Below are 23,349 nucleotides of genomic sequence, written 5' to 3'. Positions count from 1 at the left end.
TATTTATTTAGTTTTCTATGAACTTACCAATAATTCAACTTCAAATTTCTACTGTGTTTAAATTATCTCTCAAGATACTCATTCACGTGGCTTTCTACCACTTTCATCTTCTTGAAGCCACTCCTACAGCCTCTCATCTGTGCCAATATGGACCATTTCTCTCTCTGCCTGGACACAGCTGTCTCCTTAGGAAGACCTTTCAACTTTCTTCTACATTGATCTCCTATTTCCTATATCCGATGACTTCCTTGGGCTTGGTTTATTTTCTCCTTTTAATGGAGATTCCTCAGAAAGCACATGAAACCTTGAATGTTTTAAAAATATCTTTATTCTATCTTTAAACAAAATTCACGATTCACCTTGGAACAGAACTGTCAGTCATCTTTGCAAAGTCCCATTCTTAAAACATAAATAGACCACCAAAAATCATCAGACATTTGAGAAAAGCTTGCAATACCACCCCTGAAAAAAAAAACAGCAAACATAAAACCAGGAAAATAATCTCAGGGGGAGAAAATAATAATTCAGGGAACAGAACAGTTTTTTTTAGAAATACTAATTAGTGTTTAGAAACCAGAGCTTTTAACTACATCATTTCACACCCATATCATGAAATGGGAATTGTTATTCTCTTTATGAAGATATGAAATTGAGTTCAGAATGAGTATGGTTTATACAAACTTATGTTCCCAGCCAGCAACATGGCTAAGATTTTAGTCTTCATATGCTGATTCTCAGAGCTCTTTTTCTCGAACCACAGCTGCTCACTAGAATTTATAAACAACACATGGTGTATAGCAATATAGAATCAAATGAAAACCAGCCCCAAACACATAAAACCACAAATTCTTAGTTGGAAAGCCCTGGTCTTTATTTTTGTCCTTTGTTATTCTTTCAGTCTAAGAATTAAATTACTATTCACATTAGGAAGAATTTTAAGTTATGTGTTTTCGGAGAACCTATCACAGAAAGAAACAGGAATAGAGATAACCAAAAAAAGACTAATTTTGAAATCTAAGACTCTAACAGAGTCTTACCACTGGACAGAACATAGTACTCTCTCTCAAGATGCCAGTGTATTATTTATTTACACAACAATGGTTGAGACAGAGATGATGAATGCAACCTAACAGAAACTCAATAAATGAGTTTATGTACAAATGAAATGAAAAGAACAAAATTAACTAATAAAAGTTTTGAGGGTTTTTAAAAATTATTTAAAGTGAGGATAAACTTTGATAAAAGGAAATCATTATATTCACAATCTACATTATAGATCATAAATACTGAATCCTTAACATTGCATTAATGCAAGCATACATTATTTCTATCTGATAAAGCTTATAACACTTTAAAACCAGTTCTTTCTTTCTTTTTTTTTTTTTTTGGCAATACTAGGGTTTGAATTCAGGGCCTTGCTCTTGAAAGGCAGGTGTCCTACCACTTGAGTCATACGTCCAGCCTCAAGACCAATTCAAATATACAGGCAATATGGAAGGCAATACTTTGATTTTTGAGTGATTATTTCTTTTCATAATCATCTGAGCTGGGAAAAAAAACTCTGCAAAATACTCAAAAAAGTAATGCAAAACATATTTATGTGAGTTTTTATTTTCACAATGTAAACTAATGTAAACCTGGGGTTAAGACAACAACCAATGAATGCTAAGTCAGTAAAAGACCTGAAATAACTGACTACATCTATCAGGATTTAACAAGAAATACACCGTTTTATGAACAGACTACTTACATGATAACAAAGTAAAGCAGCAAATTCTAAACCTCATGCTTGATTTATTACTACAAAAGTATCCTCCTGTAGCCAGAGTGAATTTAGCAACACATGGCAAAGAAGAATCTGCCTCCGAGCTTGGATTATAAAACCATCACATACCACACTCAGCGGTCCTCTCCTTTTATAGGCATTATGTACAAATAAACCTGTTCAACAGATTGGTTCGTTTAGGTAGGATACTTTAGAACTGGACAGCATTTCCCCACCATGTATTTCTTTTCCTGATTTTCCCTATAGACTCCATGAATCTTATCGCCATTTTTGTGATAAGAAATAATACCTTCAACCAATAACCCCCAAAGTGACATTTAAATTAGCCCCTAAAGCCTCCTTGTTAGTATGTGCATTGTATGTTAGACTCCGCATTAGGCATTGTGCGCTATTAGGTGAGCCAAGAGTCACTGAGGGGATTTCTAATTTAAATATGTTAATAGGCATTGCACTGTTATGTGAAAGCATATGCTCTGCCATCCTAGGAATCATCCTGAAACTGTCAAGGGAAAATATTCGCGAAAGGAAGGCTAAGTGGCAGGAAATCCCAGATGGCAATGCAGCACCAGGTAAAGGCATCATTAGGTTGCATTGGTCATGCAGATGCCCCAAAATGGAAATTCTTCATGTTTTTCTCCCTTTCCTTTTCACTGAAACTCTCACTCAAAGGAAATAACATTTCACTTCAACTTAAAAAGAAACTTTCCTTTTTCCCTCCCTGACTCAGAAAACTAACTAGTAACACTATAAAGTAGAAAACTACTTGCGTCTCAGCTTCTCTGAAGAGTGTATACTTGGCGTACTAAGAATATTTCCAACACGGTTCCTTAAGCTCCTCTAAAGACCTCTCCCACTTACAGCAGCACTTACTTGCCCAAAACGTCAATAAGGCCTTTTTCTCCACAAGCTTCAACATTCTATGTTGCTTGAAAATTGCAATGGAAAAAAACAGTTACAAAAGTAGTTTTTCTAAAAAAAGCTCATGTTTTCTACTCCATGTTTTATATATATAATTGAAATCCATCTTTAATTATAAAAATACTCTGGGATTATCTCACACATTTTCCTTTAAAAATTCAGAACCATGTCTCCTGTCAATCTGTAATTACATTTAAGTCGACTTCTTGTGTACCTAACCAGTGTATCCAATCAGAAAGATATAAGAGAGTTTGGGAGTAGAGCCAGCTCAGTGGTAGAAGAACACCTGCCTAGCACGCACAATTTCCTGGTTTCAGTCCTCAGCACCGCAAAAGGAAAAAGAAAGATATGAGAAAATAATAATGAGTCACTTCTATGTGTCAGGTACTCTATTAGCTACATCACAGCAAATCTAAAAGTTCTAGGAGGCAATGGCAGCTCTGCTCCTCTCAACCTTGATGTTAATAACCATAGACTGGGGTTAATAATAACTAGCTCCTAGAGTTACTTTGGGGTTTAGACTAGCTAATGGCTACAGAAAAGGCTTGGGAACCACAGTTGGTACCTAGAGTTAGCTGCCTATAGCCAACATCAATAAAACAAACTAAGACCAGAACTGTTGTAGAAAAGAGAGGATGACCTCAATTCCTGGCAAAGAGCTAAGGAATCCAATTAGTATTCGTTCAAGAATCTTCACCCTTGAGGCTGCATCCATGTGGAAGGAAGATGTAGAGAACTATCAGGGAAAAGTCTTAGATCAGACTGGTCCTAACACAAAACCAAAAATTGTGGATGGGACCAGACTAGTCTCAGGAATTCAACATTCGACTTGAATTGGCTCAGAAATAATGCAATAGGGTTTGCTTTGAAAAATATGTAACATTATATAAGTTGTTATTATTATATACAAATACATACAGATATCTTCCCTTAGGCAGAGATGTTTATATTTTGCATGGCTGAGTAGGAGATAGAACAGATTAGTGGGTAGATATATCAGAGAAAGCAAGGTGGGTGGTAATAAAACTAGATTAGAGAGGCCATTTGGGGTGACACTAATTATTTAGACTAAATACAGAATGCCTTGGTTCAAACCTTAAGCATTTACTTTTTTTTTTTTTTCCAGTACTGGGTTTGAACTCAGGGCCTTCACTTTGAGTCACTCCATCAGCCCTTTTTTTGTAATGGGTATTTTTGAGACAGGGTCTGCCAAACTATTTGTCTGGGCTGGCTTTGAACTGCAATCCTCCTGATCTCTGCCTCCTAAGTATTGTTAGTTACAGGTGTGAGCCACCAGCACCCAGCCATCACTTACTTTTTGGTGTGAACTCAGGCCAGTTAAATAACTTTTCTGTGCCTAATTTTCCTCCTGGGTAAACATGGGTAATATTAGTACCTACCTCATAAGGAGGAACAAATTTGTATAAAGCACTTAGAAGATTTCCTAGTACAAAGAAAGCATCACTATCCTAATCTATAAAGTGGGGACAATAAAATTTATAACTTCACAAGTTGTTACATGAACTAAAAAGTTATACCTATAATAAATATCAAGTAATTTCATTAAAAGATGGGAGGACACCAAAGAATTTTTAAACTGGAGAAAAATATTTCATACTAGAATATAACAGAAAATATTATGAAAATCTTTACTTCCATTTTGGTACTTAAATGTATTTACCAGGAAACCATGAGTAACTTGGCACACGTATCCATTTTCCAATGTGCAAAACACATCTGAATAATTCCATCTCTTAGATTTGCCATAGGAGTGAAGTCACAGATACAAAATAGACTGATGAAGAGAAAGAAACCATGACTAAACCAGCAATTTTGAAATAGTATTTCTCATAATACTGATTTACTGATAAAGAATATATCTAATAGCATGCAGATTGATGACCGAAAAGCTACTTACAATTTTACTTCAGAGAAAAATAACACTTTTATAATTTAAAAAATGTACACTCAAAGAAACTTACTATAACTTGCTTTTTAAAGAACAGAACAGATGTTGCCATAAAATTTTAAAATTTAAAGGTTAACCAATTAGAACCCAAATAAACAGAATTTCTATTTAAACCATAAGGAAACCAAGACAGTATAGAAGTCAAGAAAACCAAGAAAACTCTGAAAAGGAAGATGCAGTTAACAGTGGCAACTACTAAGAAGCTAGGACAACACGGCGAGGTATCTGTGAGGTTCAACAGAAGGACACGGTGGTCTAGACAAAATCATTGTATGGATGGGGTGGCTGGAAATTGTGGAACATACTAAACAAAGCACAGCACAACATGGGAAATGATTTTTAAAAAGAAAGGAGCAAAAAAAAAGGCTGGCCATTAAACTCTGAGGTAAGATAAGCCTCCCATACTTACAGATATTCAAACTCTAATTCTTTTTCAAGCTAATATCAATATAGTCTAATATCAATAAATAGAACATACTGATATTGAGGATTTATTGCACAAAGCCTATTACTGGATCATCTTTGACCCAAAGTAAGTAGGATAACCTTAGTCTTTCCACCTAAAAGATGCTAAATTTAAGGAGATCTATACGAAGACTTAAAAAAATGATGCTTCACTGAATTTTATTAGAATACTTCTAAGACGCTGTTGGCTAACAATGGAAGGAAGATTTAAGACCTTTTTTGAGATATGATACATATACCAGTCTCCATCCTAAGCAAATTATATGGATTCGAGTTTAAATAACCACCTGTAAATTCTTCTGATCAATTCTGAATTACCATAAATATCATTCATCCATCTATCTAGATGGTGCTGTTTAGAAACATGTAAGCCACATGTGTAATTTAAAATTTTCCAGAACATACATTTAAAAAGTAAAAAGAAAATTAATTTAATATTGTCCATTTAACCCAATATCTGAAATATAAAAATTATTACTGCAACACTTTGCATTTTTTTCATACTAACTCTTTGAAATCCCATGTGTGTGTTACATTTGCAGAACATCTCACTTTGAACTAGCCTCATTTGAAATGTTCAATAGCCACCGGTGGCTAAGTGCCTATCATATCAGACAGCATGGATCTATAATCCAAGTTCCCTGGAATCAGAAACATGGGCTGTCTTATCTACAAATGCAACTATGGTATTATTGTAGTATCCTTCAATAAACATTTATCAAAGAAATGAATGAACAAATCTATTGGTTTTATATGCATATTTGCAAAAACAAAATCCCTGTCACATAAAATTCTAATTATATTATTAGAACTATTAAGAAAAGCATATAATTATACTGAACTCAATTCTAGCCTCAATGATGGTTTAGATATATACAATTAGTCAACAGAAATTCCTAAGCAGGTACATAGTTTCAAATACACCATAAACACATTTTACTATCAAAAGGATATTTTCTCCTATAATCACATAAAAATATTCTTAAACATTTAGAAGATCAAAATGCTATTAAATTCTTATATTAAAATCAAATAAATCATAGTCTTTCTCTCTGGAATAAATGAAACCCAAATTTGTCAATCACATGTAACTTTCACATATTCCACTAGTATTTGAAAATAAGCTTTTTTTTGTCCTACTGCCCAATCCATCCTAATGCTAGCAAAAGAATATGTGCTAAATATAGCTTCCACAGCACTCATTTTTTTTTAGTGGTACTGGAGTTTGAACTCAGGGCTTCGCACTTGCTAGTCAGGCAGGTACTCTACCACTTGAGCCACTCCACCAGCCAAATATAGCTTCAAATAATTGGCAAAAAGTTATATCATATTCATCATTTCCAAAATGCTTAGTCCCAAAAGTAACGAGATTATTTGAAACATGAAATAGGCTCCAAGTAGCTGATACTCAACAGCAAAGTTTAGGGAGAAAAGCTTACTTTCTCTGCTAAGAGCTCTCGAATCTTGCTTGCTTGGACTCTAAATTTCATGAGCTGAGACTCCAGAGCTACGCATCGTTCTTTCCAATCTACTGGTCCTTCTTGCTCAGAAAGCTCTGCCATATTTACTCTAAAAAAGAAAGCATTCAAACAGCACATTAGCATTGAAGATAATCCATTAAACCACCAATGCACCCTCTGTAGCCACCATCTAATGCTATCTAACCAGATACAAGATTTACATTGTGAGATAAATTCCAGAACTTGTTATGGCTTATGGAAAGAACTTAGTGAGAAACAAGAAGACAGAGGGGAAGTCCAACTGTTCTACTTAACCTTTGTAAGTTTCAGTTTACCCAATGTAGAAAAAGAGAGGTGCTGAAAAATCACAAACCATTCTTCTTCATGGGCAGGTTGTGAGGAACTGAAATACTGCCTCTACTAACAGAACTGTCAACAGTGCAATAGCACAGAACAAACATAGCCTATTATTATTATTTTACTCTGCCCAACAGGTAAGACTTTTTAAATCAACCAGCTCATAAGTTTACCACACTCTGAAATTGATAGAAGTATTAGTTTGATTCAATTGCTACTAGGGTTATATAACCTAAAAAAACACCATATCACTGTTGCAACTAAGACTCAGGTTTGTATTAAAAGTATTACTTACAGCCACTCTTAAATTTGTCCAGGTCCAGACTGTCTTTAAAACCAGAAGTCCCTTGACATATTTAACTAGCTAAATTATTGTGATCTGGACAAGTTTGCATCATTTTTACTTGGTGTAAGAAAAAAACTATAAATATGAACTGTGGAATCATCTACGCTAAGTAAATCTGGACTCAGCATTTTCCATGATACTCATGTTCCTTTTGGACACTAACCCCAGGGAGAAGCACTGTAGGGAGGAAGACAAGCGGCCAGGGAAGTGGTTCTGAAATCCTGAAGTGTTACTTGATTACTCCTGGCTTTAGGATTCATGAAAGTAGTTTTAAATGTTTGCTAACAAAGGTTTTATCAGGCTTTTTAACAAATAGCCAAATAATGCATTTCTACATTGCTTTTGCTATGAACTGATGAAATATGCATGAGGAATAGATCTCCTGCAGGAGCCAATCCCCAATCCTGAAGAACTTGTGACAGTAAAACTCTCACAATCAGAAGGGCACTGGAGTTGAAATAGTATTCTACTCCTTTTTTAAAAAAAGAGTGTATGTTTTATAAAAATATAACTAAGTTTCTTTCCCTAGCATTTAGTGCAATATATCCCCCTCACTTAGCCTATACCAATTTTTAAAAACAGCATGCTATTAAAGACCCACTAGATGGTTTTCCTGGCATGTTACTGGTGCTTAAGCCAGTTTTCACTCAAAAATTTAGAAATAAATAAATATAAGCAGAATTGTTCTACAAAGGCTACACCTCTTATTAAGATCACCCCAACCATCTCAAAACTTCAGGAAGCCTTTAAGTCCTAGCCATGGTTTAAGGGAACTTACTATAAAGTTGGAAATTATTCTGTTTTGTTTCTTTGCTGTTTTAGAAACCAAACCTTACTGTTTTCCGAGGGTTTGGGGGTTTTTTTGTTTTGTTTTTTAGGATATTAGCCATTTTAAATTTCTGTACTGAAATTTAATATTTTACACTATCCATATTGAAATTTACTATTAATGTTTCATATTTTCTATCAATGATTTGGGAGTGAATAATGTATTTTTTCTTTTTCTTTCTTTTTTGTGTGGTTACTGGGGAGATAATGCAGTTTTTCAGTCACAATCTTTTTCTCCATTTGTTACTTCATTAGCAGTAAAATTTACAGGACAGAGGAAGAAATTCAATGAAATATTAAGATAAAAAATAGTGAACTGGCAGAGTGGCTCAAGTGGTAGGGCACCTACCTAGCAAGCATGAGGCCCTAAGTTCAAACCCCAGTACCACAAAAAAAAAGTAGTCATGAGCCAGGTGCTGGTGACTCATACCTATAACCCTTGCTACTTGAGAGGCTGAGACTGGGGGAATCAAATTTGGAGGCCAGTTCAGGAAAATAGTTTGTAAGATCCTATATCCAAAATAACCCCCAGCAAAACAGACTGGAGGTATGGCTCAAGTACTAGAGCACCTAACCCCACCCCACAAAAAAAAATCATGAAATAAATGTCTTTAATTCTTGAACCATTCACACAATTGTCCAAAAATGTAGGGACACTCTTCTATTTTAAGCAACAAGGAGACTATTTTATGTTGGTCAATTTTTCCTCTACATTTAGAATAACTTGTGTATATTCCAGTGTAAAATGCCTACAGGTGATTTTGTTATTTTGATTTGTTTTGTTTGTAGTGCTGAGATTGAACTCAGAACCTATGCATGCTAGGCAAGTGCTCCACCACTGAGCTACACCCCCAGCCTACAGGTCTAAAAATAACAGAGAGTACACATTTTTCAACAAATGAAAATCAACCAAGGTAATGTACCATATAAATAGAATAAAGGACAAAAAATGCATTATCATTTCAATAACACAGAAAACAAAAACATTTCACAAAGTCCAACATGCCTTCATAATAAAAACATTAAACACACTAGCAATAGAAGGGAATTTCCTCACTCTGATAAAAGATACAAAAGCCCACTACTGATAGCACACTTTTTGAAATGACTGAAAGTCTTCCCACTAAAATCAGGAAAAGACAGGCTATCTGTTCTCACTACTTTTATATAACATTGTTGTAGAGATTTTAGCCAGGGCCAAGGAAACAAAATAAAAACCTTCCAGATTTAGAAAGGAAGTAAAACTATCACTATCAGCAGATGACATGATTATAGAAGGAAGGAAGGAAGGAAGGACTTCCTTCTATCACTATACAAAAATCAACTATTCTTCTATACACTAACAAGGAAAAATCAAAAAACTAAATGAAGAAAATATTTCACTTATAAATGTAACAAAACAAGAGCAAGACTTGTACTCTGAAAAATTTCAAAGCATCATTGAAAGACATTAAAGATATAAATAAATACCCAAATCCTACAAATATTCCAACAGATTTTTTTTTTTTTTGCAGAAATTGACCTGGAAATTTGGAGACTCAGAATAGCCAAAACATCTCGAAAAGTTTGAGGACTCTCATGTTCAAATTTGTAAACTTACTACAAAGCTGTACTACTCAAGACTATGCTACTTACGTAACGACAGACATATAGATCACTGAAATAAAGTTAAATCCAGAAATAAAACCTCACATTTACAGTCAACAGATTTTTGGCAAGAGTACCAAAATCACTCAATAGGGAAAGAATAGCATTTTCAACAAATGATATTGGGGCAACTGGTTTTCCACATGCAAAAGAATGAATTTGAAGCCCTACCTCATGCTGCATACACAAATTAACACAAAATGAATCAAAGGCCTAAATGTAAGAGCCAAAGCTCTAAAACAGGTGTAAGTCTTCATGATTTTGAATTTAGGAACCATTTCTCAGATATAACCTGAAGAACAGGTAATCAAAAAGGGATGGTTAAATTAGATCTAATCAAAACTTAAGAATTTTGAACTCCATAAAGGAGAACGGTAGAGGGGATGAATTAAAGTATGATATATTTGATATACTGTAAGAATGTTTGTAAATGCAACAATGTAACCCCACCCAGCACAACAATAAATAAAAATAAAAGGCGAAAAACAGAATTTTGAACTTCAAAGGTCACTATCAAAACAACGCAAAAATACGATGGGTGCAGTGACTCACGATGGTAATCCCACCTACTTGGGAGGTGGAATTTGGAAGGATCACAGTACAAGGTCAGCTTGGGCAAGATTCCATCTCAGTCAATAGCCAGGTAGGCCTAGTGGCACACCTGTCATTCCAGCTATGTGGGAGACTGCAGAGGTTACACACACACACAAATTCAAAAATAACTAAAGCAAAACAGGCATGGCTCAAGGGGTCGAATACCCACCTAGCAAGCACAAGACTGAGTTCAAAAATAACCAGTACCAACAGGAAAAAAGTGAAAAACTAACCTATAGAAATGGGGGAAAAAAATCTGCAAATAATACATCTGATAAGGCACTTGTCTCTAGAATTTGTAAGAGATTCATATAACTCAATCAATAAAAAAAAGACAACCCAATTAAAAATGGATGCCGTATATGAATAGGTATTTCTCCTAAGGAAATTGGCAAATGGCCAATAAGCACATGAAAATATATTCAACACCATAGCTAGAGGGGAGTGAAAAATCAAAGTCATAATGACACTCCACTTCACACCAAAAAGGATGGACAGCCAGGCGCCGGTGGCTCACACCTGTAATCCTAGCTACTCAGGAGGCAGAGAGAAGGAGGATTGCGGTTCAAAGCCAGCCTGGGCAAATAGTTCTGTGAGACCCTATCTCAAGAAAACCCAACACAAAAAAAAGGGCTGGTGGAGTAGCTCAAGGGCCCTGAGTTCAATCCCCAATATAGCCAAAAAAAAAAAAAAAAAAAAAAAAGGATGGACTAAATGAAATGAAAAAGAACATACACTAATAAGTATTGGTGAGAATGTGAAGAAACTGTAATCATCAGACATTGCTGGTGTTATTGCACAAATGTTACATCTGCTTTTTAGACAGTTGAACAGTTCTTCAAAAGTTTCAACATAGCTGGTCATGGTAGTACATGTCTATAATCCTAGCTACTTGGACATAGGGAGGTTTGTAGTTCAAGGCCAGCCTGGGCAAAAAGTTAGTGAGACTCCATCTCAACAAACAAGCTGTGTGGGGTAGGATACACTGTAATCCCAGGTACACAGGAGGAAGAGATGGAAAGATTGAAGACCAAGGCTGGCCCACTTGGCCCACTATCTAAAAATAAACTAAAACAAAAAGGGCTGGTGATGTAGCTCAAGTGGTAGCTTGCTTGCCTAGCAAATGTGAGGCCCTTGGATCAAACCCTAGTCACTCAAAAGAAAAAAAAAAGTTTAAACAAAAGTTATAAGACCCAACAAATGTCCAATAAATATATGAAGAAGTAAATGTTCAACTTCGTTGGCCATTAAAGAAATGCAAATCAAAACTAAACTAAGATTTCATCTCACCCAGTTAGAAAGGCTATCATCAAGAACACAAACAGAAGACAGAAAAAACAGAGAAACCAGTTTCCCCACAGCAAAAAGTTAGTACAAGAACCAGAGGGAAATGAAGAAAAAAGATACTCAGATCCAGACTCCAACAAAATGAAGATAAACTATGCCAAAGAACCCAATGAAGCCCACAAGAATAAACTAAAAGAAGAAATAATACAGGTAAACAATGAGAATTTTATAGAGATGATACTGGATATGGTCAACCAAAATGTACAGGAGACACTCAAGAAATTCCAAGACAACAAAAATAGAGAATTTGAAAAAGCAAAAGAAGAAATAAAGGAAACCATAGAAGCACTGTATAAACACCAAAGTGAAACATAGAACACAATTAATAAACAGATAAATGAACTCAGGACAAAAATAGACAACATTAAAGAGGAAACGACCCAGGATATGGAAAACCTCAGAAAAAAGAACGAAATAGAATTGCAAAACAAAACAGAAGGCCAATCCAGCAGAATAGAACAAACAAAAGACAGAATCTCAGAACTTGAAGACGAAATGGTAATTAAAGAAAAAACTGAAGAACTATTAATTAAACAACTCAAGACCTGTGAAAAGAAAATGCAAGAACTCACTGACTCCATCAAAAGACCAAACTTGAGACTCATGGGCATTGAAGAAGAAGAAGAGGTGCAAGAAAAGGAAATGTGAAATATATTCAACAAAATAATAACAGAAAATTTCCCAAATCTAGAGAAAGCTATTCCCATACAGATGCAAGAGGCCTCCAGAACACCAAACAGACCAGATCAAAATAGAACTACCCCACGACATATCATCATTAAAACAACAAGTTCAGAAACTAAGGAAAGAATATTGAAGGCTGTAAGAGAGAAAAAACAAATAACATACAAAGGTAAACCCATCAAAATCACAGCATACTTCTCAACAGAAACATTAAAAGCAAGAAGAGCTTGGGGAGAGATCTTCCAGGCACTGAATGAAAATAACTTCAACCCCAGGATACTCTACCCAGCAAAACTATCATTCAAAACAGATGGAGCAATAAAAGTCTTCCATGATAAGCAGAAACTAAAACAATATGTGACCACAAAGCCACCACTACAAAAGATTCTTCAAGGGATTCTGCACACAGAAAGAAGTGAAACCCAACATAGCCATGAAAGGACAGGCAGCACCAAACTACAGGAAAAGAAACAGCAAGAAAGTAGAGAGTAACCTCAAACAACTAAGACAACTAAATGACAGGAATCACCACATACAACTAAATGACAGGAATCACCACATACCTATCAGTACTAACACTTAATGTTAATGGACTTAATTCACCCATCAAAAGGCACCATTTGACAAAATGGATTAAAAAGGAAGATCCAACAATTTGTTGCTTACAGGAGACCCGTCTCACTGACAGAAATAAGCATAGGCTTAGGTTGAAAGGTTGGAAGAAGATTTACCAAACCAATGGACCCCGAAAACAGGCAGGAGTAGCAATACTTATCTCTGACAAAGTAGACTTCAAACCTACATTGATCAAATGAGATAAAGAAGGACATTCCACACTAATAAAAAGGGAAATAGACCAAAAGGAAATAACAATTTTCAACCTATATGCACCCAATGTCAATGGACCCAATTTCATCAAACATACCCTGAAAGACCTAAAAGTATATATTAACTCCAACACAGTGGTTGTGGGAGACTTTAACACCCCATTATCATCAATACGTAGGTCATCCAAACAAAAAAATCAATAAAGAAATCCAAGATCTAAAATATACAATAGATCAAATGGACCTACTTGAGGTATACAGAACATTTCATCCAACTTCTACACAATATACATTCTTCTCAGCACACCATGGAACCTTCTCTAAAATAGATCATATCCTAGGGCACAAAGCAAGCCTCAGCAAATATAAGAAAATAGAAATTATACCATGCATACTATCTGATCACACTGCAAAAAAACTAGAACTCAACAACAAAAGTAAAGACAAAAAACATGCAAACAGCTGGAAATTGAATAACTCATTACTTAATGAACAATGGGTCATCGATGAAATAAAAGAGGAAATTAAAAAGTTCCTGGAAGTCAATGAAAATGAAAACACAACCTACTGGAACCTATGGGACACAGCTAAGGCAGTCCTGAGAGGAAAGTTTATAGCTATCAGTGCATATATTAAAAAGACTGAAAGATCCCAAATCAATGACCTAATGATACATCTCAAACTCCTAGAAAAACAAGAACAAGCAAATCCCAAAATAAATAGGAGAGAAATAATAAAAATAAGAGCTGAAATAAACAAAATAGAAAGCAAAAAAAACCATACAAAGAATTAAAGAAAAAAAAAAGTTGGTTCTTTGAAAAAATAAACAAGATCGACAGACCCCTGGCAAAACTGACTAAAATGAGGAGAGAAAAAACCCAAATTAGTAGAATCAGGAATGCAAAAGGGGACATAACAACAAACACCATGGAAGTCCAGGAAATCATCAGAGACTACTTCGAGAACCTATATTCAAATAAATTTGAAACTCTTAAAGAAATGGACAGATTTCTAGATACATATGACCATCCAAAACTGAACCAAGAGGAAATTAATCACCTGAATAGATCTATAACACAAAATGAAATTGAAGCAGCAATCAAGAGTCTCCCCAAAAAGAAAAGTCCAGGACCTGATGGATTCTCTGCTGAATTCTATCAGACCTTTAAAGAAGAACTGATACCAACCTTCCTTAAACTGTTCCATGAAATAGAAAGGGAAGGAAAACTGCCTAACACATTTTATGAAGCCAGTATTACACTTATCCCAAAACCAGGCAAAGACACCTCCAAAAAGGAGAACTAAAGGCCAATCTCCTTAATGAACATTGATGCAAAAATCCTCAACAAAATAATGGCAAACCAAATTCAGCAACACATCAAAAAGATTATTCACCACGACCAAGTAGGCTTCATCCCAGGGATGCAGGGGTGGTTCAACATACGAAAATCAATAAACGTAATAAACCACATTAACAGAAGCAAAGACAAAAACCACTTGATCATCTCAATAGATGCAGAAAAAGCCTATGATAAGATCCAACACCATTTCATGATAAAAGCTCTAAGAAAACTAGGAATAGAAGGAAAGTACCTCAACATTATAAAAGATATATATGACAAACTTACAACCAGCATTATACTTAATGGAGAAAAAATGAAACCATTCCCTCTAAAATCAGGAACTAGACAAGGATGCCCACTATCTCCACTCCTATTCAACATAGTACTGGAATTCCTAGCCAGAGCAATTAGGCAGGAAGAAGGAATAAAAGGAATACAAACAGGGAAAGAAACTGTCAAAATATCCCTATTTGCAGATGACATGATCCTATATCTTAAAGACCCAAAAAACTCTCATCAAAAGCTTCTAGACACCATCAATAGCTATAGAAAGGTAGCAGGATATAAAATCAACATAGAAAAATCATTGGCATTTCTATACACTAACAATGAGCAAACTGAAAAAGAAGGTATGAAAACAATTCCATTTACAATAGCCTCAAAAAAAATCAAATACCTAGGTGTAAACCTAACAAAAGATGTCAACAACCTCTACAAGGAAAACTATACACTTCTGAAGAAAGAGATTGAGGAAGACTATAGAAAGTGGAGAGATCTCCCATGCTCATGGATTGGTAGAATCAACATAGTAAAAATGTCGATACTCCCAAAAGTAATCTACATGTTTAATGCAATTCCCATCAAAATTCCAATGACATTCATTAAAGAGATCGAAAAATCTACCGTGAAATTTATATGGAAACACAGGAAGCCACAAATAGCCAAGGCAATACTCAGTCAAAAGAACAATGCAGGAGGTATCACGATACCTGACTTCAAACTATATTACAAAGCAATAACAACAAAAACAGCATGGTACTGGCAAAAAAACAGACATGAAGACCAGTGGAACAGATTAGAGGACCCAGATATGAAGCCACACAACTATAACCAACTTGTCTTTGACAAAGGCGCTAAAAATATACGATGGAGAAATAGCAGCCTCTTCAACAAAAACTGCTGGGAAAACTGGTTAGCAGTCTGCAAAAAAATGAAACTAGATCCATGTATATCACCCTATACCAATATTAACTCAAAATGGATCAAGGATCTTAATATCAGACCACAAACTCTAAAGTTGATACAGGAAAGAGTAGGAAATACTCTGGAGGAAGTAGGTATAGGCAAGAACTTTCTCAATGAAACCCCAGCAGCTCAGCAACTAAGAGATAGCATAGATAAATGGGACCTCATAAAGCTAAAAAGCTTCTGCTCAACAAAAGAAATGGTCTCTAAACTGAAGAGATCACCCACGGAGTGGGAGAAAATATTTGCCAGCTACACATCAGACAAAGGACTGATAACCAGAATATATAGAGAACTTAAAAAACTAAATTCTCCCAAAACTAATGAACCAATAAAGAAATGGGCAAGTGAACTAAACAGAACTTTCTCAAAACAAGAAATTCAAATGGCCAAAAAACACATGAAAGAATGCTCACTATCTCTAGCCATAAAGGAAATGCAAATTAAAACCACACTAAGATTCCACCTCATCCCTGTTAGAATAGCCATCATTAGCAACACCACGAACAACAGGTGTTGGCGAGGATGCGGGGAAAAAGGAACCCTCTTACACTGTTGGTGGGAATGTAAACTAGTACAACCACTCTGGAAAAAAATTTGGAGGCTACTTAAAAAGCTAGACATTGATCTACCATTTGATCCAGCAATATCACTCTTGGGGATATACACAAAAGACTGTGACACAGGTTACTCCAGAGGCACCTGCATACCCATGTTTATTGCAGCACTATTCACAATAGTCAAGTTATGGAAACAGCCAAGATGCCCCACCACTGACGAATGGATTAAGAAAATATGGTATCTATACACAATGGAATTTTATGCAGCCATGAAGAAGAACGAAATGTTATCATTCGCTTGTAAATGGATGGAATTGGAGAACATCATTCTGAGTGAGGTTAGCCTGGCCCAAAAGACCAAAAATCGTATGTTCTCCCTCATATGTGGACATTAGATCAAGGGCAAACACAACAAGGGGATTGGACTTTGAGCACATGATAAAAGCTTTACACACAAGGGAGGGGTGAGGATAGGTAAGACACCTAAAAAACTAGATAACATTTGTTGCCCTTAACGCAGAGAAACTAAAGCAGATACCTTAAAAGCAACTGAGGCCAATAGGAAAAGGGGACCAGGAACTAGAGAAAAGGTGAGATCAAAAAGAATTAACCTAGAAGGTAACACACACGCACAGGAAATCAATGTGAGTCAACTCCCTGTATAGCTATCCTTATCTCAACCAGCAAAAACCCTTGTTCCTTCCTATTATTGCTTATACTCTCTCTACAACAAAATTAGAAATAAGGGCAAAATAGTTTCTGCCGGGTATCGAGGGGGTGGGAGGGAGAGGGAAGGGGCAGGGGGGGTGGCAAGGGAGGGGGTGAGAGGAGGGGGGAGAAATGACCCAAACATTGTATGCACATATGAATAAAAAATAAGTAAATAAATTTTAAAAAAAGAACACAAACAACAAACCCTGGCAAGGATGTGAGGACACAGGAACCTTTATATGCTAATGGTGGAAATGGAAATTAGTAAAACCATTATGGAAAGCAGTATGGAAATTCTTTAAAAAACTAAAAGTAGAACAGCCATATGACCTAGTGATACCACTCCTGGGCATATACCAGAAGGAACATAAGTAGTATACAAAAGACACACTTGCACACCAATGTTTTTACAACACTGCTCACAATAGCCAAGCTATGGAAACAACCCAGACACCCTACAACTGATGAATGCATTAAGAAATGGAATTTGATTCAGCCAAAAGGAAGAATGAAACTATATGGTTTGAGGGTAAAAGGATACAATCATAGGACATCATGTTAAGTGAAGTAAGCCAGGTTCAGAAGACAAAGGCCGCATATTATCTCTCATATATGGAAGACAGATACAAAAGATAAACATATACACAAAGACAAACATGATCATATACAAACTTATATATAGAATATGTTTGTAATAGTGGAACTACTCTATGGAACTTGAGGAAGAAGGGAAAGGAAAAGAGCATGGTAGTCAATAATATCAAAATATATCACATCTGTGCAGGCAGAGGCTGTAAGGATATATATTGAAAGCTGTTGAATAATGAAGAGGAGGGGGGTGAAGAAGGCAAAGGATAAGAGAGAGAAATGAAAGGGGTTGAATTGACCAAAGTAAAGTATACTCACAGAGGGGATACTTCGAGAAACCTCTTTGAACACTGACTTTGGAATTAATAATGAAAGACAGGACTGTAGAATAGATACAGTGTATTTATGTGGGGGGGGGTTCTTGAGGTAGAGAGGGTGAATGAAGAAGATGAAGGTGAGGGAATATGGTTGATGGAAATTTATATGCATATACAAAAAACAGAACAATGAAACCTGCAATTGCTTAAAGTGAGGTGGGGAGGAGGTTGCAGGGGTGGGGAGGGTGGCGGTGGGGAATGGTGGGGGCAGTCTAACCAATATACAATGTAAGCCTATTCAGAATTGTCACAATGAATCCCCCTTATACAACAAATATATCCTAATAAAAATGAAAAAAAAGAAACAATAAAAAGAAAAGTTGTAGGACCCAGCAAATCCAATGCTAAGTATGTATCCAAGGGAAGTGAATACATGGTCCACAGCACCTCTTGTACACAAATGTTCACAGCACCATTATTCACAATAGCCTCGAAGTAGAAACAACTTACATGACCACCATCAGATGAATGGATAAACAAAATGTGACATATCCACATAGTGGAACATCATTCATTCATACAAAAGAAATAGAGCACTACTACAACAATGCATGAACCTTGAAAACAGTATTCTAAGTAAAAGATGCCAGACACAAAAGGCTACATACTGTATGATTTCATTTATGTAAAAGGTCAAAAATAAGCAAACCCAAAGAGAGAGAAAGCAGGTCAGTGCTTCGAAGGCAAAGGGGACTAAGTACTACTATGGAGTTTCTTTTAGGTGTAATGAAAGTATTTTAGAATTAAATAGTCATGATGCTTGCACAACCTTGCAAATATACTAAAAACTCCTGAACTGTTACGCATTTTAAAAGGGTGAATTTTATGATTTGTGAATTATATCTTAATAAAAAAGAGCATATATTTACAAATAAGAAAAGCAATTTAAATGGTCATAGACTAGGACCACATATACAAATTTAATGATCCATTACGTGTGGTTATCCCTGCCAAGAATTTCACCATTAAATAAAATAATTGAAGGTAACTGTTAACCTCAAATATGAAAAGTATGGAACATAAGTCTTACCTAGAATTCTTTGCCATAAAAATGAATTCAAAGTTAAATACATCAACTTATTTCTTTAGTTACAGTAATTATATATTTTATAGTGAAGTAGTAAAGCCTGGAGAGTATTATTAAATTGGCATTTAACATCTGCATCCCCTATTAATTGGCTCCTAAGAAAACGTTCGGAACTGCAGATTGGATTCATGATGGCCCACACTTTTGTCTAGACACCTGATTTCCTTGTTTCATTCTGTCATTTCAGTTAGTTAACAAGTATAAAGCAAATGTTGTGTGAACACACCATCTTGAGTAGCTAAGAATTCTAATTTTGAACTATGTACACCATCCTCTTTCATTACCACTGATGTTATAGAACTATACAGCTTTGGGAGCTAAAACTAATTCTTAAATATATCTAAATTTTGAATTTGAAAGTGATCTACCTTCTCTGTAGGGGACAGGAAAAAAAGTTACGATTTTCCAAATACCCCCAATGACTTTTGGAAATATTTACTGGATAAAATAAACTGTTTACAATTGTGGAGTGAATGCTCTTTTCTCTGAATCTCTGACTTCCTGTTTCTCTTCTAAATCCCAAAAAGGAAAGAAAAAGAAATGAAAGAATTCATCTACTTAGGCTTATGCTGATGAAGTTGAAGATCAACCTCTGGTATTATTTAGTTTTCTTCTCTTAAGGGACAGCTTAACTAAGCCATGTAACTGCATTTATTTTTTCTTTCTTTCTAGAGTAGAAAAGATGTCTTTCTTGACTAAACTGAAGCATGCCTTGTTTGGAGAACCTGACCTCCACCACCTCGTCCCACTTGGGCCACGCCTGCCCTTAGGTGGCACTGGCTGTTGGACAGCCTGATCTGGCCTCACACTCCTGGAGGACACACGGTCCAGGCTTACAAAGACTGGAATTTTCACAAAGAAAGCAGTGACCCGCAGGTAGCCCAGCCCTGGAGCATTATTTTTCTTTCCTTCTTCTTCTTCTTCTTTTTTTTTTTTTTTTTACAACGCAAATGGTTGTACCTCTCTTCCTTCCCACAGCATGTGGTTCACGGAAAACCTCGGTTAAAAGTCCGCTCTACTAACTTCGGGGGCCGCTGCGGCGTCCCAGGGCAGGTCATCCTAGGGCGCTGTGACATTCCGGCAACTTGAGGCGTAAGAAATGAGCAGTGTGGTCCCGGAGGTCACCGCGGGGCTCCCCAGAAGCCGGGGCCGAGCCGCAGCATCCTTATCGCGCGGGGACGCGGGTTGCGCCGCTGCGCCCCCGACAACCACCCGCGCGGTGCCACAGCCCGAGCCCCAGTTTTCAAACAAAACGTCACAGGAGCCCCGGGGACGTAAGGCTGCCGGCCGCCTCCCCAGCCTACCCCTGAGGACGCGAAGGCAGCGCGTCCCGCGCCACCCGCGCATCTATGTCCCTGCCCGCCGCTCCATCCGTCGCCCCCATCCACGGCTCTGCAGCCCCCAGGGACCGCGCGCTCTCAGGGTGGTCGGAGACCCCAGGAGGGCGCAGGCGCTGGGGTCGCCCCTCGGCTCCAGGCCCTTCCCACCTGCCTACCTCTGCTGCGGGCCCCAGCGGCAGCAACCCAATTCCTGGCGGCGCCTGGTCCCGCGCTCCCCAGGCTCTCTCAGCTCTCAACCCGCGCCCGTCCCACTCGGAGCCCCGAGTGGGGCGGGCGGGGGCAAGGCACCGCCTCTCCCCAGGATTGGCGGTCCAACTAGCCAATCAAAGGTCGCTATCGGCCACTTGACGACACTGGAGGGTGTGATTATAATTTTGGCTCCTCCCAGTTCCCCCACCCCAAGAGGGAGTTCTGTCTCGAAAGGTCTGTCTTTAGCTTTTCCAACACCTAGACATCAAGAGCCTGTTGTGGCAGTTGGTCACCTCGTTTCCATTCCATTCCCTGTACCTTGATTGGACACTGTACCACCCTCTTGCTTAGTCTCCCAGCCTGAATTCTGTCCTCCAGCCAATCCATCCTTCATCCTCCGCCGGGTTAGTTGTCCTTAAGAACTGTTTTGATGTACACTTTGCCAAAGACCTTCACTGGCTTTCTTTCACTTAAGTTATCAAGAACAGATTTTCTTATCTGATTGTCAGGGCCTCCATCCTAATTGTTCGGGTTTAGTTTTCACAGCAACCTTTCACACACCTCAAACCACTGGTGCTTATCTCCCTACCTCCCCAGGAAGCCCACTGGGGACGTTTACATGCTGTTTCCTATCCCCACCTTAAAGTCACAACAATCCTCCCCACACAGCTCAAAACAGTCTCCATGGGATCAAGTCTGTGGCTCCACCTAGCAGAAATCTCTTGTGTCTGCTCCCCAAACTCCTAGGTTTTTGCCCCTCTTGGCACTTTCTCATTCTGCCTATGTTCCAACCATGTCTTTTTATTATACTGCCAGCATTTCAAAGCAAGGATTTGCGTTCTTTTTGTATCCTCCTCTGCACGCAGCACAGAATATAATGCATAAGTAGATGAGTGATCATTTAAATCTAGTTGGATTTCACGACCCAAGCTGGGTATAGAGAGACCAATTTGGTGGGGAGGAAACAGAGAGAGAGAAGAAATTCTGGATGTTAGGTAAATTATAAAACTAGGTCAAACAAATTACGCTCTTTGATTCACAGTTGGCCAATAAAAGGTATCAGAAGGCTTTTTCCACTCCAATCTTTTTTTCTTCATTATCTCATTCTATATTAAAAAACAGAGAAATTTACAAAGTTCCACAAAGGGTAGGCAATAAGTGAAAACAACTAAAAGACTAGCAAGCCAGTATCAGGCTTCCATATTTCTTCCAGATGAGCACTAGTTTTGGACTAGATCCCAGACTACCCCCACACATCAAATTCCTTTTGCCTTCTGTGGGAGCTGATGATGCGTATCATATGAAAAATTGTCTCCAAACAGCCTTGGCAAACAAGCAGGGCTCAACTGGGCTAATTTTAAGAGCAGGCAGGAGTTAAATAAACAGAGTTTAAGTAACTTGCATAATTTAACGCAGCAAGTCAGTAGAGACCAAGCAAGAGAAAGAGAAAGAATGCCAAAATAGAATCACTTCCGTTTGTGAGTCAGAAATACTAAATAGACTAAGAGAACTTAGTGAATAAAATCAGTCATGAAAAGCAGCTTTCTAAACACGGCTGCTACCCTTGTAAGATTCAGTCAACATTTACTTACTGTCACCTTTTTGTAGAAACATGACAAATTGAATTTGTTTGGCTGTGGAGAAAAAAGTGGACCAACATCCTGTTTCTGGCTGGGCTAAAAAAATACAAGGTACAACCGTGTATTTTTTAGGACTAGGGTGGGTGCTCCTGGTCAGAATGAAATAATAATGGAATATTATTCAGCAATAAAAATAAATGAAGTTCTAAAAAAAAAAATAAATGAAGTTCTTATGCATTCTATATTGGATAAGTCTTGAAAACACTATGCTAAATGAAAGGAGCCAGTCACAAAAGAGCACATATCATATGATTCATTTACATGAAATATTTGGAACGGGAAAATCCATAGAGTCAGGGAGCGGATTGGTGGTTGTCCTGGGCTGCAGAGGATGCAGGTGATGGCCAAGGAGAGTAAGGTTATTTTTGGGGGCAATGAAAACATTCTGAAAAATGTGGTAAGGATTGCACAACTCTGTGAATATACTATAAGCCATGAATGTGCACAGTTTAAATGGGTGAAGTATATGTAGTGTGAATTATATCACAATAAAGAGGCTTTTTAACAAAGAAAAATGCCTGTGGAATTTTATGATTTTATATTAGGTAACAGCAGATAGAAAATATCTCTGACCAGCCCTCATGATATTCATAGCAATATGTACTTTTGTTTTGCCTCTGTCATAATATTCTCTGTATTTGTGATTCTTTGGTTGTCCATTGCTCCCACTACATTGTAAGTGCCACAAGGCTAGAAACACTTTCTGGTTTTCTCTTTAACTTATGTCCAGCATCTAGCACAGTGCCTGGCACATAATAGAAACACACTAAGTATTTGATGAATTAATGAACAAATGTTGCAAGGGATGCATTTTATTGAGCACTTAGGATATTCTAGGCACTGTTGTAAGTCATGATGAATACAAAAATGAGCAAGACATAGTTTATTCAGCTATTTTGTCTTCATGGAATTGCTATCTAGAAAGGATGCATTCACTAAATACCCACAAAATAAATATATAATTGCAATTTCCATCAGGTGCTCTGAAGGAAAAGTACAATCTACTATAGAACTAAATAATAAGAGGGCCTGACCCAAGCT

General features: G+C 37.1%; 1 protein-coding gene across 6 annotated transcripts in view; it reads right to left on the bottom strand.

Annotated features, from left to right (window-relative positions):
* The window catches only part of Plekhh2 (pleckstrin homology, MyTH4 and FERM domain containing H2), a 125,462-nt gene extending 104,704 nt beyond the window's left edge, over positions 1–20,758 (bottom strand). For 5 of the 6 annotated variants that reach the window (XM_020157403.2, XM_074049591.1, XM_074049593.1 and 2 more), the window contains exons 1-2: positions 20,635–20,758; positions 6,578–6,707 (exon numbers count right to left, since the gene is read on the bottom strand). In XM_020157403.2, the coding sequence (XP_020012992.2) occupies positions 6,578–6,700 (123 nt within the window). In that variant the 5' untranslated portion in view covers positions 6,701–6,707; positions 20,635–20,758. The remainder of the gene's footprint in view (positions 1–6,577; positions 6,708–20,634) is intronic. The other variant, XM_074049590.1, reaches the window with a different exon arrangement.
* Positions 20,759–23,349: the final 2,591 nt, after the last annotated feature.

The sequence above is a fragment of the Castor canadensis genome, chromosome 12, assembly GCF_047511655.1.
Source record: "Castor canadensis chromosome 12, mCasCan1.hap1v2, whole genome shotgun sequence".
NCBI classification, from domain to species: Eukaryota; Metazoa; Chordata; class Mammalia; order Rodentia; family Castoridae; genus Castor; species Castor canadensis.
The sequence above is the reverse complement of the archived record's forward strand: the minus strand, read 5'-3'. Positions and strand labels throughout refer to the sequence as shown.